The 20,095-nt window shown below is 37.9% G+C and overlaps 1 protein-coding gene across 3 annotated transcripts in view; it reads left to right on the top strand.

Moving 5' to 3' along the window:
- Window positions 1-20,095, top strand: part of COL24A1 (collagen type XXIV alpha 1 chain) — a 398,952-nt gene that overhangs the window by 320,107 nt on the left and 58,750 nt on the right. For all 3 annotated transcript variants that reach the window (XM_061411389.1, XM_061411390.1, XM_061411391.1), the window contains exons 45-48: window positions 1,019-1,072; window positions 1,183-1,236; window positions 7,538-7,591; window positions 8,734-8,841. In XM_061411389.1, the coding sequence (XP_061267373.1) occupies window positions 1,019-1,072; window positions 1,183-1,236; window positions 7,538-7,591; window positions 8,734-8,841 (270 nt within the window). The remainder of the gene's footprint in view (window positions 1-1,018; window positions 1,073-1,182; window positions 1,237-7,537; window positions 7,592-8,733; window positions 8,842-20,095) is intronic.

Below are 20,095 nucleotides of genomic sequence, written 5' to 3' on the forward strand. Positions count from 1 at the left end.
GATTGAAAAAAGACATTTGCTTTCAAACTCTTTATTTACTAGTTATTTACTATGTTAGTTTCCTGAGCCTGCCATAATAAATTATCACAAACCAGATGGCTTAAAACAACAGAAATTTATTCTCTCATAATCCTGGAAGCCAAAAATCCAAAAGCAAGATATGAACAGGGCAGTGCTCCCATCGCTGGCTCTAAGAAAGAAACTTTCTTGCTTCTTCCAGCTTCTGGTAGCTAACAACATCCCTTGTGGCTGCATTACTCCATCCTCTGCTCATCTTCACATGACCTCCTTTGTATCCTTCTCTTTCTCTGTGTGTCTTACAAGGACACCTGTCAGTGGATTTGGGGCCCACATGGATAATCCAGAGAACTTCCCAGGTGGTGCTATGGTAAAGAACCCACCTGCTAATGCAGGAGACATGAGAGACACGGGTTCGATCCCTGGGTTGGGAAGATCTCCTAGAGGAGGAAATGGCAACCCACTCCAGGATTCTTGCTTGGATAATCCCATGGACAGAAGAGCCTGGAGGACTACAATCCAGAGGGTCACAAAGAGTCCAGGATAATCTCCTTCTAAAATACTTAACTTGATGATATCTGCAAAAACACTTTTCTCCAAATAAGATCACATTCACAGGTTTTGAGGATTAGGGCATAGACATCTTTTGGCAGACCTGTATTAACCCATATGGGGAAAACCTCTATACTTTTTCTCAGTCATCATTATATGCAAGTGGCTGTTATGTTTTCTAAGAGAGAATCATTATAATATTTAAATTGAAATTTGCAACATTCTGCTACCACTTTTAGTGATACTTGGCAAAGGAAATGGCAACCCACTCCAGTATTCTTGCCTGGAAAATCCCATGGACAGAGCAGTGTAGTGGGTTTACAGTCCATGGGGTCGCGAAGGGTCAGACACGACTGAGCGACTTCACTTCCACTTTAAGTGATACTACTCTATCCTCTAAGTTGTATGTCTTAATGTATTCTAATAATATATCCTTTTCTCTTCATAGGGCCATGTAGGTATACCAGGACCAAGAGGTGCCACTGGACAGCAAGGGCCCCCAGTATGTTTTGAAAACATTCTTTATAACTCTGGCATTTAAAAACATTAATGTTAACATATCTTATTTGGTCTCTGCTTTATCTGTGATTTCTGTTTTGATTCCTGTTAAAGGGTGAGCCAGGTGACCAGGGTGAACAAGGACTAAAAGGAGAGAGAGGATCTGAAGTAAGTTGAAATCTTTTAAGACAATTTGAAATGTATTGCTGGTTTGAGAAAGCAAGGACACAGGGCGTTGCTGTTCATTATAACTTAAATGATCACTTACCCTTTCAGAATAAGAATCACCATGGGCCTCTAAACAATGTGTTTGTCAATAATTGTGCTAAAGCATCATTATTGATTAATTTATGTGTTTTGACTGCCCTCCAAATTTCCCTTTACCAGCAGACTACTCTGGCTTTTAGAAAATTGCCTAGACTTATCCCAAACTAATTGTCCTTCTTTGGGGTTTCAGGTAGAAATAACAACTAGCCTTAAAACCAGTATCACCAAGAGAAAATTTAGCAGTCATGCTTATATAGTTGCTGTAGTAAAGTAGGGGTATAAATCGTTGGACTATATGACACAGAGTCAAAATTGGCTTAAAAGATTCTTTTTTTTCCCATAGCAAAAGTCAGTTATTTGTTATCAACAAACTAAAAATATATTATTACTGAATTTAGCCATCTCCTTCCCTGTATCAGAATAGATGTTGCTTCAACCGTACATATGGAGAAGGAAATGGCAACCCACTCCAATATTCTTGCCTAGAAAATCCCATGGACAGAGCAGCCTGGCAGGTTCCAGTTCATGGAGTCGTAAGAGTTGGACACGACTGAGCAACTGAGCACACACACACAGCCTTACATAACAACTGGATTTGTAATTTGTAGCATCAGTTCATTGCTACCCAATTTTTCATTCAGCCTTATTAAAAAAAAAATGAGAAGAATACAGCTGTCTCATTCACTTAGAATTTGTAATACCCAAATTGAAAAAAGCAGTGGAAAAATCTGTGAACCTAGAACACTACTAATGCTTTCATGTGACTTGCTCATGAGGCTAAGGATGAAAATGCTCTCCCAAGGTTTGATCCTAAAATTTCTAATCCTTCATAGTGCTTTCATTTTCTTGGTGTTTTGTTTTTGCTTTTTGACATATCTCAGAAAAAAGAATTTTTTTTTGCTGTTTTTTCATATCTGTTAAAATTATACCAATGAAAATAAAATATTCCTACTAGGTCACTGCACCTCCAGCCTATATAGTCAGCTCTTCCCAGGTATTAGAACTGGAAAGTACTGAGGAGCTGTGGTTTAAATTCTGTATAATCCATGAGAACTAGTTCTTTTCCCACTATGGGCGATGCTGGCACACAGTCCGAGGTTCCACTAAAAACCCTTATACAATTTCAGATAGGAACGGTTGTTACCAGGACCGTTTTTTAAGGGTCAGTTTGAATAGCCAGATGGATCCTGTGGAATAGCCGTCATCTTATTTCTGTAAAGCTTTAAATGTGTTTTTTAGATTTGGAAAAGGCCCTTTAAAATCATTTGGACAGCCCTCTCATCTTTCAAATGAAGTAGTTCAGGTCCCAAAGAGATTATGAGTTACTAAGATCACAAAACTGGTTACAACAAAACCAACATTAGAAACTTTATTTCTTGACTCCCATTATTACACAGAAGCCTTCTTTTATAGATTAAATTAAATATTAATTTTACTTAACCAACTGATTCATTTATTAGTCTCTCAGATATGAAACTGTGGACAACTATTAAAAAAAAATTGGAGCAAGTCAAGTCAAAACCAATTGCAAACCACTACATTTTTTAGAGACTTTCATAATGCAAATGTAGTGAACTGTCCCATAATGGCTTTCAAATACAGAGACTCAAGCCAAAATTTTATTTTCTTCCCAAAACAAAATTCCAGATTTTAGTGAGTTGAAATTTCTTGGTTAAAAAGAGTATGAGTCTTACTTACCTTTCTAAGTCTGTGTTTGTATTTTAAAGCTACCCTCTTTAACAAAGTTAGAACTAGCAAAGTATTGAGATGACTATTCTTCAGCTTCATTTAAATAAAAAACAAATGAGTGTTTGGATAGTAAGGGCACATTTAAAATTTTCTGTTGTCTAAAGAATTAGATTACTTACTTTTATAGTCTGTAAAGTGGTACAATTCCAATGAATTGAAAGCTGTTTTAAATGGATCTGATTTCAAGAGGGTCATTCTGTTTTTCAAAGCTAAGCAGACAAAAGAGCACAATTCTGCATATACTCTAAAGACTATATATGAATTCATTCACCTTTCCTATTATGGGAACAGGAAAGTCTGTTTGATTTATGAGATACTTAAATTTAAATAAAATAATATGAGTAAGTTTTTTGAAAAGAGTGTAGAATGCTTCTAGCTTTATTACATTTGAATTTTGGGCATTGGTAGAAGAGTGACATTTCCCTCCCTTTTTATGACACCAACTCAATCAATCACCTGCTAACACCTTCTGTTTTTTCTTTGTCTTTGGCCCAGTCTTTAATTTCCTACTGAACAGACCACCTCTGTGTAGGATTAATATTTAGTAATATTTGGCTCTTAATTTAGTTATAAGAATACCTAGCAATTCAAAATTCAAGGCTTTTTTTTAATGCACAAATTCAAAAAAATACCAGTCTTTTATACTTTGTTGACCTTTATGTATTTTAAACCTCCATTGGAAGTCTGTGGTTTCTCTAACTGGCCTACTTCATTTTAGTTATGATGACAATAATTGTCATAAGGAAATTGTCCATGAATTGAGCCTCTAAAAACAGCAGAGACTATTTTGTTATTTTTTATAACTTTATGTTCAGTAGGTAGGTTTCTGCCGCAATTTTACCATTAAAAGTAGCAAAAGTATTCTTTAAAAATAATCTGCACAGCCGTAATTTTCCTTTAGTGTTATTCTGTTGGGAGCTACTTCCTCATACCTATCCAAGTATTAATAACTAATATTCTAATTCTAATTTTCACAATGATAAATGTAGGTTTTAGAGTACAGTTTTTACCTGTTCTGAAATAATTCCCAACATAATAGTTACCCCAAAACATAATTGATTTGTGATGGTACATGAATGTCTTTGTTTTTATTTTGTTATTTGAATGTTTGGAATAAAGCACTTATATATATGTATAGCATATCTGAACCTTAAGCCATAAACTCAGGTACACTAAAAGTATAACTTTATGTTCTTTTTAACGGAACTTAATTTCTGTTCTGAGTGCCCTTCCTGGCCTGTGGTAGAAACCTAATTGATGGAAATTTAGTCAATTGATTGCCTTTAACTCTGTCCACTCAGATGTCTTGTATTTGATTTAGAGAGTTTTTCCCATTAATTTGCTTTTCAAATATACAGTTACACTCGGGGTGGCAATGGTGGGAAGAGGAATAGGCGGTGAGATTGAGTCTCAGCCATCATCTGTTCATGCTAGCATCCACTGAAATGTGCATCATCCCTTTGGAGCCCCATCGGCCATCGTTCCACTATTTTGGTGTCTACATTGGCCCTCCTAGCAGAAGTTCTTTGATTCCTATTGATTTGTACAGCTGTTTTCTCAACTCAAAGATCTCCTCAGATAGGGCCCTAAGGGCCATGTGTTCTTGGCCACATGGAAATAACATTCTGCTGTTCCCCACACCATGCTCTGTACTTGAGGGATTTAGACTTTCTCAAGACCCCTGGCCTGACATCTCATGCAGAAATTTCTACTCTTGTTGCTGAAACTCAGTGCAGTTTAGTGGACATCTCATGAGGCTTTAGTCTCCCTAGCCATCGTCACTGTACCCAAGTCCCCACATCTGTCTGCATTACTATTGTTTCCACCCACCGTGGGACTTGAGGGCAGTATCAGGGTCTCTTCTCAGAGATACCCGTCAGTGTCTTCACAGTCTTGATTCTCTTTTTACCTTTCTCCAAAGTGAAGATTTTTTTATATCCCCTTAGATAGGAAAAACTTTCTCTTACATTATTATAATTCTTCTAAATATGTTCTTTGTGTCATAAATTTTATGACTTGAATCCTTTATTACCTTGATTTTTGAGACTTTTAATATTCAAAAATCAGGTTTTTGTGTGGGTTGCACCACATACTGGAGTGGGTTGCATTTTTGTGTTAAGGAAATACATTCTTTTCAAACTATTACCCCACCATGAGTTTCAGGGGACTATTTTGAAATTCATAAGCTAAAAAAAGTTGGACTCTGTGGGAGAGGGAGAGGGTGGGAAGATTTGGGAGAATGGCATTGAAACATGTGAAATGTCATGTATGAAACGAGATGCCAGTCCAGGTTCAATGCACGATGCTGGATGCTTGGGGCTGGTGCACTGGGACGACCCAGAGGGATGGTATGGGGAGGGAGGAGGGAGGAGGGTTCAGGATGGGGAACACAAAATTAAAAAATAAAAAAATAAAAAAATGTTTTTTTACATTAAAAAAAATAAATAAATCAAAATCAAAATCAAAAGTCTAGAACAGATCTTTCACTTTACAAAAAGAAATACTGTGAGGAAAAAAGCACACCGGTTAACATATTTGAATATTATCACAATTCATATACTATTTTGTGCTATTCAAAACAACCAAAAACAAAATTGTTTTCAATATTTAAAATAGTACTTACTTGCCTATTTCATTTCTTCATTGCGATCTATAAGACACATGTTATTATAGGGGTCATATGTTCCAGAAATTGTATTTACTTCAAGTAAACCCAGTTCACCAACTATCCCATTTTCTTACCTTTAGGAGGAATTTACAGTAATGACTTTTTGAAGCAAGTAAAATAGCTTTTGAACCTGGAGGTATAACCCCCTTCATTAATATAGTTCCCTTTCATCAAATTCTAACAAAATGGGATTTTTATTTCTTACAGAAAATGCCCTTTTTCTCTGTTACTACATACACTATCTCTTCTTAAAACATTTAAGCTCATTTTCAGAGTATGTAACATCTTTTGAAATTTTTTATCTTGTTATTATTGTCAAATTGACTTTTTAGCACAACTACCTTCAGATTTTCATAACTTAACATCCCATTTTGGTGAAATTATCTTGATTCTGAGAACTTCTGACTTCTGAAAAATGTGTCTGGTAATGGCAATATGCTTCTTTTTTTTAATTTGTGAACTAGGTCACTCTTTTCCACATTTTTCTTCTTAAGATAATTTTAGGATAGCATGAGAATAATGGCATGGTTTGCAAGGGCAAATTTCTAACTATCCTGGCAGACCATTACAGCTGAATCAATTATAATTTAAAACATCTCACACATTGAAAAACAAGCAGCTCTGTGAGAAATAAATATCTTTTCTTTGTTTCACAAGTATGTTCTTCTCTATACTTCCAGAGAGCACATTTTAAGTTAGTGTTTCGTATCCCTCACTACTTTACGTGCCTTGGAAACAGGAGCTTTAATTTTGCATCTCCAACACATAACAGAGTCCCTGATACCTCATAGTCAATGAATGTTTATTGCTGTTATTTTGTCACTAAATAGCAAAGTCGTGTCTGACTATTTTGTAACACCATCCACTGTAGTCCACCAGACTCCTCTGTCCATGGGATTCTCCAGGCAAGAATACTGGAGTGGGTTGCATTTCCTTCTCCAGAGGATCTTCCCAGCCCAGGGATAGAGCCCGCATCCCCTGTGTTGCAGTGGATCCTTTACTGCTAAGCCACTGGGGAAGCCCCAATGAATGTTCACTGAATTAATTAAATAGGTACTTAACCAATTTCAATAGGGAGACAAAGGCCTTGCCTGCAAGTGGGGACTTTTGTTTAAATAATCAGTTTCTTTTTAGAACTATGGGGGTTTCCCCATGGCTCAGGCGGTAAAGCGTCTGCCTGCAGTGCGGGAGACCCGGATTCAATCCCTGGGTCAGAAAAATTCCCTGGAGAAGGAAATGGCAACCCACTCCAGTATTCTTGCCTGGAAAATTCCATGGACGGAGGAGCTTGGTGGGCTACAGTCCATGGAGTCGCAAAGAGTCAAACATGACTGAGCAACTTCACTTTCACGTTTTATAAATCTTTGACAGTTAATTGCTTAGTCCTGTCTGACTCTGCGACACCATGGACTGTAGACCACCAGGCTCCTCCGTCCATGGAATTTTCCAGGCAAGAATACTGGAGTGAGGTGCCATTTCTTTCTCCAGGGGATCTTCCTGACCCAGGGATCGAACCCAGGTCCTCCTGCATTGCAGGCAGATTCTTCACCATCCTGAGCCACCAAGGATAGCTCTTTTTGGAGGCCAGGTGGAAATTCATCGATTATCTGGTCAAATTCTCTCATTTACACATGAAAAAAATGATTCCCAGGAAAGTTAAATGGTAATCCCAAGGATAACCAACTAGTGAGTGTAAGGACTTGCTTGTAGCATCCAGGTCTTAGAGTTCTTTTCTATGCCTTCTGTTTATTGCAATCAATTGACAGCAGTGCTTCACATTTTTAGGGTCCTAAAGGGAAAAAAGGAGCTCCTGGTCCTTCCGGGAAACCTGGGATTCCTGTAAGTAACAGGCTGTCTTCATCTTTATTATTTTTCTAAATAGAATTGGCAACTTTAGCAAGCAGAATAGTTTGGAGCCAATTATGACAAGTGTTGGATAAATCACATTGTCTTTAAAAAATGTTTAAACCCGTGCTGGAACACAGAGGGAACAAAATATGACCATTAGCTCAAAACCAAGCTTGGTGTTGAAATAGAAGTCACTGCAGTTGAAGGATGTTATTTTCCAGTGTATGGAGACCTGTCTGTGAATCCATGCTACTACTGTCTGATGATAAGCCACTGAAAAACAGGGAACTTGGAGTCTTGACTAAATGAATGGTGACAAAGGTCAGAAATTTCCAAGCATGATTAAAAGGATGTAACCTGGATTTTAGTGAGAGAACTTGACCTCTCATTTTCCTGGGAAATAGAACAGAAAGTCTTAGGGAAAAAAAAAAAACACTTCAAATCCTTTCATCATAAAACAAAGTTTAATTTTACCTTAGCCATTCATTTCCTCTTTGGCCAGGCAAGTATGTGTTGACTAGCTTATTAGCAAAGGCTTCCTGCTGGTCTCCCCTAGCCAAGGGCCTGATTTGAGTGGCCTGTGTTGGTTCAAGAAAAGTAAAGAAGTGAATATAAATTATAAGCACGTTGAGATCAGAGATCCCTGTAGATTAAATCTTGTTCCTCAAGAATAGAAACAAAAATGTTCAGACCTTTATTCAGTTGTATATTTATCTAATTCAAAGCAGCAATTAAAGAGCCTTAATTTATTTCTTGGGGAAATAATACAGTATGAAGTTTTCGAGATGATGAATGTCAGCCTGTATTCTATGCTGACAAGTGCACATGGCTGATCTTTTCTCCACAGCTGGATAAACCATGGGCTGGCACAATGAGAAATACTAGGAAAGTACATTAGAGCAGAAAAGATTACCAAGTGAATTACTGATTAGCTTGGCATTTTGTTTAGGGGACAGTTGACTGATCTGTTGTATCCAAATAGTAAATTATTAAGGAATCCAGGAAATAGAAAAATTTATCCTGGGACAGAGTATTAAAAATGTAACCCCCTATCTTAATAAGTATAAAAGTATTTGTCATTTAAATATCTGTACAGCATCTCTCTATAATCCAAGTAATTTTTAATTATCAAGGGACTTCCAGGACTACCTGGGCCAAAAGGCATGCAAGGATACCATGGAGCAGAAGGCATTTCAGGAAACCCTGGAAAAATTGGGCTACCAGGAAAACACGGACTTCCTGTGAGTAGATTGAATGTTCTTTGCACTTTATTTCTTATGCATAAGTGTCTCTTTACAAGATCATAGATATTTTGGCTATCTTTCTTAGCTTTGACATTCGCTCAGATTAAGCCAATCATTACTATAATAATTATTTTGGAATTGTGTTTATGATTTTCAGGGAATGTCAGTGAGTACATTCTGTTGGATATTTTATATATAATAACCCATATTATTAATAATTTATATCATTCTTAGTACATATAAAAACTGGTAACTAGGAACCATAAAGAAGTAATATTTTAAAGGTTACACAAGCTGACTGTTTTGAGTTCATCAAATGTCTTAAGCCACCTTTGGAACATTTCAGGCTTAGCAATAACTCAAGGTAAGCTCTGCCAAAATCATTTTCCCTTTACTTTTATAGCCACACTATTTTATAAGAATTATGTCAATATTTTCTGTGTTCATCCATTGGTGATGCAATGAGCAATGACATAGATTCTTATTTTTATGCAAATTTCTATCTTATTTATTTGATCAGAAACTTAAAATGATACTTTTGTCTTCATTTATCTACTTTCCCTTTTTCCTTCCTAAGGTCATTATAATCTGGATATTTATTGTTATCCCATGTTGTGTTTCCACTTGAAATATGAGAATAATTAATCACATTTCAGTAATCCAGTAAATCCAGTAAAATTTATCCTTTTACTTTTCTACTATTTGGATATGGTTATATATTAATCTGTTTTTCTTTTCTTAAATAAATCAGTCCTAGTTGTTTATTCATATGAACCGTGGGACTGTACCAAAATCAAACCCAAATTAATATTCTTCTTTCACTGTAATTAATTATCTCATTTGTTTAAAAAAAATCTATTGAATTATGACCAGCAAATCTAATTATTTAAGAAATAAATATCTAACCAGATTCTATCTGGAAAGGTGAATATTTTTAAGGAGGCTTAGCTTGGTTTCTATTTGTTTTGGAGACAGTATATCTGAACATCAGACCATCAGGTTAAGGCCTAGAAAACTTTGAAAGTCAAGCTGATGTTTTTAATTAAAATATGTACTTCATAAACTTCTACTATTAATATCAGTCTGGTTAAAAGAGGACTTTGATTTGAGATCTTAGTCTTAAAGAGAGCTCATGCCCTGGGCCTTCATTTAGATGCTACATTCTAGGCTCACCATGTAATAGTCTTAAAATGAGGTTGTGGATTTTAAAAAATACAATATCAAAAGCTTAAGAGTTGGTCTGAGTCTCTGTTTAAGTTTTACTTAAAAAGGTTATAATGAATCTTATTTTATTGCTTTGAATAAGATTTTGAGGGTTGAAACAAGGAAAACCACATTTCAAAATATGTCATATATTTTGCTGTGAACACAAGTTTAATCATGGAGGTGGTATGTATGTGGATGTGCCCAGTAATCTATAAGGCTAATAACTGAGTTGTAAGTACTAATAATAGCAAATAGACTGATTTAATTACAGGAAGAGGAACTCATTTGTTTTCTGACTAAAATACCACTAACCCAGATACTTATTCCAGATATGGATAATACAGATCAGTATCCTATGTATATGTGTTCAATAGGAATTTCAGATATTCAGCATATAAGATATCTATCAGACACTAGTGACAGGTCAAAGTCATGCATTACTTTTTATATCAGGTCACTTCATTGTGAAAACTTCTTTCTGGTAATATGTGACACCTGCAGGTCCCCCTGGAAAGGATTGAAAATTGGGAAATGGAATGAATACACTGATTTGGACTTAGAAAAATATGAACCATTTTCTCTTGCATAAAAACAGCAATATGGCACGTGACTATTATCTGCTGCTAGTTTCTAGAACAAAAACAGACATTTTCTAATTACATTCTTCTTCAATAGGATAATACTTCAAGGACAGTAATATAATGACTGAGAGAAGCTAATATAGAAAACAATCGATGCAAATAAGATAGTGATTTCATTTTAATTCTAAGTTATATTCTAGAATCTGGCACACTGCTTTTATTGACAGTGTGGGTGAAGGCTAAGGCATGAAACCAAATCACTAGCTCAATATAGGATAGACCAAAATGAAGGGGACTTAAAGCCAGATGCTGAGGCCACACTCAGGGCTATTGCAAAACTCAGAACTCCAGAGCATATTGGCAGGGCTTCTTTACTTACAAACACCAAGCATGGCTATATGGATTGCCCATATATATGGGTTTGCCCAAGCTCTGCCCGCTGGGAAGAGTTTCTTTCAGTGATGTCTTTCACAGTTCAATGCAGCAGCAATCCCTTGTAAATGATGGTGAAATTCAGTGCACATTTAGCTCTAAAACAAGCTGGAGCTTTCTTCTCCCTTACTAAATGGTTAAGAGAATTCTCTAGGAAGGCTGAAGGAGCAGTAGAACAAGCATCATGGACATCTCAATTGCATGATCGCATATTTCATTTGTGATTTTTGGACTACTAGGGCCCAATACCGGAGAAGGCAATGGCACCCCACTCCAGTACTCTTGCCTGGAAAATCCCATGGACGGAGGAGCCTGGTGGGCTGCAGTCTATGGGGTCGTGAAGAGTCGGACACGACTAAGCGACTTCACTTTCAATTTTTACTTTCCACTTTCATGCATTGGAGAAGGAAATGGCAACCCACTCCAATGTTCTTGCCTGGAGAATCCCAGGGACGGTGGAGCCTGATGGGCTGCTGTCTATGGGGTTGCACAGAGTCGGACACAACTGAAGTGACTTAGCAGCAGCAGCAGGGCCCAATACTATTTCTATTTAGATGTGAATGCTGCTGTACACAGCTAGTTTTATGATTCAGTGGATCAGCTATCACTCTTATCATAATGAGCAGTTCAGGACACATAGTTATTTGATAATTCAGTTTCAACCAGACAAAGTCCAGAACTGCTTTCCAAATGGGAGATTACATTTGGCAAAGAAGGCATGACTTACCTACAAAGCCTTATGGATATAAGCTCTGATTCTCTTATTGGGATTACCAAAGGGTGCATATAGCATCTCTATCAGCTAAAGACCCTTCTCATATTATTGGATCTGCTCAGTCATCCATTCAGATAGCAAGGTATCTTACATGGCATCTTGAATCTGCTGCAGAGTCTTTCCTCGGGGCCCACAAAAACTAGCAAGTTGGCAAAGGATTCGAAGGATATTTCTTCAAATAAGATACACAAATGACCTGTAATCACAAGGAAAGGTGCTCAGCATCACTAATCATTAGGGAAAACGAAAATCAAAACCACTATTAGACACCACTTTGGGCTTCCCTGGTGGCTCAGCAGTAAAGAAACCACCTGCTAGTACAGGAAATGTGAGTTTGACCTCTGGGTTGAGAAGATCCCCTGGAGGAGGAAATGGCAACCCACTCCAGGATTCCTGCTTGGGAAATCCCATGGACAGAGGAGCTTGGTGGGCTATAGTCCATGGAATCTCAAAGACTCAGACATGACTTAGCAACTAAACAACAAGAACAACAACAAATTACTACCACTAAGATAGCTATTCCCTACCACCCCCCCCCAAAAAAAGAAAGAAACTAGTACAGCCACTATGGAGAACAGTGTGGAGATTCCTTAAGAAACTGGAAATAGAACTGCCTTATGATCCAGCAATCCCACTGCTGGGCATACACACTGAGGAAACCAGAAGGGAAAGAGACACGTGTACCCCAATGTTCATCGCAGCACTGTTTATAATAGGCAGGACATGGAAGCAACCTAGATGTCCATCAGCAGATGAATGGATAAGAAAGCTGTGGTACATATACACAACGGAGTATTACTCAGCCATTAAAAAGAATACATTTGAATCAGTTCTAATAAGGTGGATGAAACTGGAGCCTATTATACAGAGTGAAGTAAGCCATAAAGAAAAACACCAGTACAGTATACTAATGCATATATATGGAATTTAGAAAGATGGTAACAATAACCCTGTGTACGAGGCAGCAAAAGAGACACTGATGTATAGAACAGTCTTATGGACTCTGTGGGAGAGGGAGAGGGTGAGAAGATTTGGGAGAATGGCATTGAAACATGTATAATATCATGTATGAAACGAGTCGCCAGTCCAGGTTCAATGCACGATACTGGATGCTTGGGGCTGGTGCACTGGGACGACCCAGAGGGATGGTATGGGGAGGGAGGAGGGAGGAGGGTTCAGGATGGGGAACACATGTATACCTGTGGCGGATTCATTTCGATATTTGGCAAAACGAATACAATATTGTAAAGTTTAAAAATTAAATAAAATTTTAAAAAAATAAAAAAAAGTTGTTGGTAAGTTTGTAAAGAAATTGGAACCCTTGTGCACTGCTAATCGGAATGTAAAATGATGTAGCCACTGTGGAAAACAGTATGGCAGGTCCTGAAAAATTAAACATTGGATTACCATATGATCCAACAGTTCCTCTCCTGGGTGTATACCCCAAAGAACTGAAAGCAGAAACTTGAACAGAAATTTTCCCAATGTTCATAATAGCACTACTCACAGTCATCAATTGATGGAAACAACCCCATATGAGAGTCAACAGTGAAACAGATAAACGTGTTATATACATATTAATACAGTGGAATATTATTGTCTTAAAAAGGAAGGAAATTCTGACACATGCTACAACATGGATAAACCTTGAAGACATTATCCTAAGCCAGACACAAACGTAAACATATTATACGATTCCATTTATATAAGGTACATAAAGTGGTCAAATTCATAGAAAGTAGAATAGAAGGACTGGGAGGAGAAGGAAATGGAGAAGTTACTGTTTAATGGGTACAGAGTTTCATTTTGGGAACAGAAAAGGTTCTGCAGATGGATAATGGTGATGGTTACACACCACTGTGAATGTACTAAATGCCTCTGAACTACATATCTAAAACTGGTTAAAATGGTAAATATATGCTATATATATTTTGCCACAATAAAGTGAGTAAATGGGTTTTAGCAGCATACCCAAAGGTGGTAAAGATTGACTCCAAAGTCTGGAGAGGTTCACCAAGCATTATGCCTCTTTTATTGTTTTGAGCAATGCAAAGTACTTGTCTCTTAGAGAGGGTATCCTGATATACCCCCAAACCTAGGAACTTCTTCCATCTACCAAGTGTCATGAACTTTTTAATTCTATCCTCTGACATATCTCTGGGCTTCCCTTGTGGCTCAGCTGGTAAAGAATCCGCCTGCAACACAGGAGACCTGGGTTTGATCCCTGGGTTGGAAAGATCCCCTGGAGAAGGTAAAGCCTGCCCACTCCAGTATTCTGGCCTAGAGAATTCCATGGACTGTATAGTCCATGGGGTTGCAAAGAGTCAGACATGCCTGAGCAACTTTCACTTTTCCAGCGTATCTTTAGGGCACTTATTCAGTCCAAGTTGCACAGTGTCCTCAGTTTAATGGACCTGCATGATATTTTGTGAGCTATCAAGACTGTTAAGATACCCACTGGTCTGTTTTATTAGAGGAAACTGAGCTGACATAACACTGAGATAAGGCATTGAAGGGATACAGCTCTCTCTGCCTTGTGAAAGCAAGCAAACTGCTTCTGATTATCTTTACAGATAGAAACATTGGTAAGAAATATTTCACTGGGCCAGTAACTCCTGTTGCTAATGGCTATCCTGTTTAGTAAAGACACCATTCAGAAACTGCAGCGGTGACTGACATCAACACACAATTAATTTTGTAAGTTTAAGTGTTGGAGTTATCTGGTGTTTGCATCAAACAGTCGAGTAAAACAGATGCGAAATGTGGTAGAATCACTGCTCCTGCATCTTTTGGCAATAGGATTTACAATTTTCCACAGGGACATGGTGGTTAATGTGCACAGTTTTCTGCACGGATGTGCTGTTACCTTAGGTATACTACTGTGGGGAAAGGGGCAGCAAGAGATAGGAAGGGGTGGGAAGCAAGGGCTTCCATGTGTCTCTTCCCTTTCTACTACAGTAGCCTTTACTTTATGAGTTAGGAATTTTCACTGTTCTCTGAGATTGGAGGAAAAAAAATACAAAAATGACAACTGGGTTCATAACCCTGCTGAAACTACTTGGAAAAGATATCAGGCCAAAACTGCATTTATCACTATTTATCACTTAGCCTTCATAAACTTTCCAGTCTGACCAGAGTGCCATGACGATATTTTGAATTTCCAGGGTTTATTATCAGTTCAAATCCAATATCTAACAGCCCCAGAAAGGTTGAGACTTTCCCTTTTCCCAGTGTTCAGTCACCTGGTAAATGAACACAAGTCCCTCTGAAGATGACTTAGGGCAAGAGTCACTGTGTACACCTATGACCACATTGCAGGTTCTTCCTCAAAGAGAACCTGCCTCCCCTTCAGTCAAAAGGTTCTGGGCTAGGAACTGGCTGGAGACTGGGAACTTAGTGAGAGGTCCTGAATCCCAAGTATAGTGACTTAAATTAGGATTATGCAGACCTACCTATATGTCAGTATATTGGCATAATGTATGTTTAATTTCTTGGCTCTTTGATCAACTAACAATTACTACAGATCTCTGTGGTCAGAACATTTGGTTCTGCTCTATCCTGTGGCTTATTGTAATAACTGCTTCTACCTTTTCTCTGATAGTAAAGCCCTGTCACCTAGACTCTACCACTCAAGAGTCCAGTGAAGTGAAGTGAAGTGAAGTCACTCAGTCGTGTCTGACTCTTTGCAACCCCGTGGACTGTAGCGTACCAGGCTCCTCTGTCCATGGGATTCTCCAGGCAAAAATACTGGAGTGTGTTGCCATTTCCTTCTCCACAGGATCTTCCCAACCCAGGGATTGAACTGAGGTCTCCCACATTGCAGTCAGACGCTTTACCCTCTGAGCAACCAGGGAAGGCCCCTATTTAAATAAGGGAACCTAATACTAAGATTTCTTAACACCTTGGTAAAGAGTGTCCTTTGATCCCTTTCAGGGGCCATCATTAGAGGGTGATTGATCAGATCGCACATGATAAATCTACCTCCACATTTCTATCTTCCTGAGCCTTTGGACCCTTCCTATGCAGTATGCTAGGGAAGTTATAGCACTTCAACCTCATTGACCGTAGGCCACAGTTGAGTCAAGGCTTCAAATTGCCAGTCCTTCAGGCTGTTAATGGTGCTTCCAGATGCTTGAGCAGGGTGGCTATCTCCACAGGCAAGGAAGACTAAGAGAGATTTAAGGTTCACAGTTCTTGGTCTTGCCCATGTCTGTTGGCCTTGCCCATGTCTGGTCAGATATCCCCATCCCTTGTCCTAGAGTTCTACTCTTTCTCTACCCAGTACTCTGATTTAGCTCTAAGTTCAGTTCAGTTCAGTCGCTCAGTCATGTCCGACTCTTTGCAACCCCATGGACTGCAGCATACCAGGCTTCCCTGTCCATCACCAACTTCCAGAGCTTACTCAAACTCATCCATTGAGTCGGTGATGCCATCCAACCATCTCATCCTTCCCCTCCTGCCCTCAATCTTTCCCAGCATCAGGGTCTTTTCAAATGAGTCAGTTCTTCGCATCAGGTGGCCAAAGTTTTGGAGTTTCAGCTTTATCAGCCCATCCAACAAATAATCAGGACTAATTTCCTTTAGTATGGACTAATTGGATCTCCCTACAGTCCAAGGGACTCTCAAGAATCTTATCCAATACCACAGTTTAAAAGCATCAATTCTTCTGCACTCAGCTTTCTTTGTAGTCCAACTCTCACATCCATACATGACTACTGGAAAAACTATCACTTTAACTAGACGGACCTTTGTCAGTAAAGTAATGTTTCTGCTTTTTAATATGCTATCTAGGTTTGTCATAGCTTTTCTTCCAAGGAGCAAGTGTCTTTTAATTTCATGGCTGCACTCACCATCTGTAGTGATTTCGAAGCCCAAGAAAATAAAGTCTGTCACTGTTTCCATTGTTTCCCCATCTATCTGCCATGAAGTGATGGGACTGGATGCCATGATCTTCATTTTTTGAATCTTGAGTTTTAAGTCAGCTTTTTCACTCTCCTCTTTCACTTTCATCAACAGACTCTTTACTTCCTCTTCACTTTCTGCCATAAGGGTGATGTCATCTGCATATCTGAGGTTATTGATATTTCTCCTGGCAATCTTGATTCCAGCTTGTGCTTCATCCAGCCTGGCATTTTGCATGATGTACTCTGCATAAAAGTTAAATAAGCAAGATGACAATATACAGCCTTGTATACCTTGTATCCCAATATACTCCTTTCCCAATTTGGAACTTGTCTTTTGTTCCATGTCCGGTTTTAACTGTTGCTTCTTGACCTGAATACAGGTTTCTCAGGAGGCCAGTAAGGTGGTCTGGTATTCTCATCTCTTTCATAATTTTCCAGTTTGTTGTGATACACACAGTTATAGCCTTTGGCATAGCCAATGAAGCAGATGTTTTTCTGGAACTCTCTTGCTTTTTCTATGATCCAACAGATATTGGCAATTTGATCTCTGATTCTTCTGCCTTTTCTAAATCCAGCTTGAACATCTTCAAGTTTCAGTTCACATATTGTTGAAGCCTAACTTGGAGAATTTTGAGCATTACCTTGCTAAAGTGTGAGATTAGTGCAACTGTGCGGTAGTTTGAGCATTCTTTGGCATTGCCTTTCTTTGGGATTGGAATGAAAACTGACCTTTTCCAGTCCTGTGGCCACTGCTGAGTTTTCCAAATTTGGTGGCATATCGAGTACAGCACTTTCACAGCATCATCATTTTAGGATTTGAAATAGCTCAGCTGGAATTCCATCACCTCCACGAGCTTTGTTTGTAGTGATGCTTCCTAAGGCCCTCTTGACTTCCCACTCCAGGATGTCTGGCTCTAGGAGAGTAAGTGATTATACCATCATGGTTATCTGGGTCATTAAGATCTTTTTTATATAGTTCTTCTATGTATTCTTGCCACCTCTTTTTAATTTTTACTGCTTCTATTAGGTCCATACTATTTCTGTCGTTTATTGTGCCCATCTTTGCATGAAATGTTCCCTTGGTATCTCTGATTTTCTTGAAGAGATCTCTAGTCTTTCCAATTCTTTTGTTTTCCTCTATTTCTTTGCATTGATCACTTAGGAAGGCTTTCTTATCTCTCCTTGCTACCCTGGAAACTCTGCATTCAGATGGATGTATCTTTCCTTTACTGATTTATGTTATATTCTATACAATTGGATTTTTTATTTCTAATAATTTACTATTGTGATCCTATTGGGGTTTTAGGTGGTAATATTTTCAAACATTGGCAACTTTAACTCTTAAACTCAATTTTTTTTCTTCTTTCAACACAGGCTGATAGGGACTCCCACTACTATTTGAAAATGTAGCAGCAATAGTAGACATCCTACCACTGCTACTGTCTGAGCCACCAGGGAAGTCCATAGACAGACACGGTAAAGTGTCTGTCTATGATGCGGGAGACCCAGGTTCAATCCCCGGGTAGGGAAGATCCCTTGGAGAAGGAAATGGCAATCCATTCCAGTACTATTGTATGGAAAATCCCATGGACAGAGGAGCCTGGTAGGCTACAGTCCATGGGTCGTAAAGAGTTGGACGCAACTGAGCGACTTCATGTTCACGTTCACCACTGCTAATAATAGCAGAAATCCTATTACATCCTACTATTAGTCTTAGAGAGACTTCGTCTAAAATTCCTCTATTAAGAATATTTTGCCATCTTTATTCTTTAGTTTCTTTGTCCTGTACTATCTTTTGGGATGTGTGTTTCTCTTTTTCTTCTTTTCTAATTTTCATTGTATCAATTGAATTCTCTTCTGCTGGTTTAAAAGTTACCTATTCTCTTTCAGCTGGTGTTCTGTTAGCAGTTGCCCTGAATTTAAGAACCAAATGTGTATTTATTTAACTCTAGTTATTTGTTTAATATGTCACTAATTGTATCTTCCCTCTAACAAAACAAATACTTTTATTTGCTCTCATGCCCTTTTGTTTCCATATACCATCCTTAACCCTTCATCATTTTTTAATATAAGGTTGAATTTTGACTTAATCCTCATTTACTTCTCTTTACCCTTAGTTTCTTTTTTAACAGAGTAGTAAACGCAACTATTTAGTCACTATTACTTTTCAGCATTTCTTGTAGAATCTTCTGAATTTGTTTCTATTATTATTTGAATACTTCCTCCAAGAAGTATTTTTTGTGTAGGTGTTTGTGAGACAAACCTGAGGCCTCATATGCCAACAGATATGTTTATTATTCTCATACATTTACATGAGACATTCAGCACTGAATGTGGTTCTAGTCAGTAAAAGAAAAAGGAAAAGCCACCAGATTGGACTGAAAGAAATAAAACTGTCTTTATTCACAGATAACATGATCATCTATATAGAAAATCCTTCAGAATCTACAAAAAAAAACAAGTATTAATTTAGCAAGGCTGCAGGGTGCAATATCAATATGCGAAAATGAAATGTATTTCTATGTACTGCATTCCTGAGCAATCGGAAATTGACATTTAAAAAGCAATATTTACTGTCGTGTTAAAATCAGATAATCTGACCCCCCTAAAATATGCAACTTGATACTGAAAACCATATGACATTGCTGACAGAAATTAAAGAAGACTCAAATAAATGATGTATGCACTATGTTCACGAATCAAAGGATTCAGTACTATTAAGATGTCAATTATCCAATACACTGGCCTTACCTTAAAACTTTAAAGGTACACCTGGCTTATGAACCAGCCACTCTGAACTGGCCTAGAGAAATAAAAGCGTATGTCCACACAAAAACTTGCATATGAATATTTGTTGCAGTTTTCTTTGTAATAGCCCCAAATTGGAAACAATCCATGTGTCCATCAAAAGGTAAATGACTAAACAAATTGTGGTACATATGTATAATGAAATATACATAAAAAGAATAAAAAGAATGAGCAATTGATACATACTACAATATGAATATATCTCAAAATAATTATTCTGAGTGGGGAAAAAGGTACAGCAAAAAGGACATACTGTAGACTGCCACCTATATAAAATCTAGACACTGGAAACTAATCTGTAGAGACAGAAAGTAAGTCATTGTTTTCCTGGAGAGGAAAGTGTGTGTGAGGACAACTTAGAGAGGGAGAGGGGAACATTTTGGGAGTGGTAGATATGTTACCTTCATTTTAATGCACTTTTTCACAGATGTATTCTTTATGTCAATTTATCAGGTTCTAGATTTTGAAGTTTATGTCAACTATACCTCAGGAAAGTGGTTTTATATGAAGATATAGGAAGAGAGAGAGAGAGATGACATTGAACT

This window comes from Bos javanicus, chromosome 3 (genome assembly GCF_032452875.1).
Source record: "Bos javanicus breed banteng chromosome 3, ARS-OSU_banteng_1.0, whole genome shotgun sequence".
Lineage (NCBI taxonomy): Eukaryota > Metazoa > Chordata > Mammalia > Artiodactyla > Bovidae > Bos > Bos javanicus.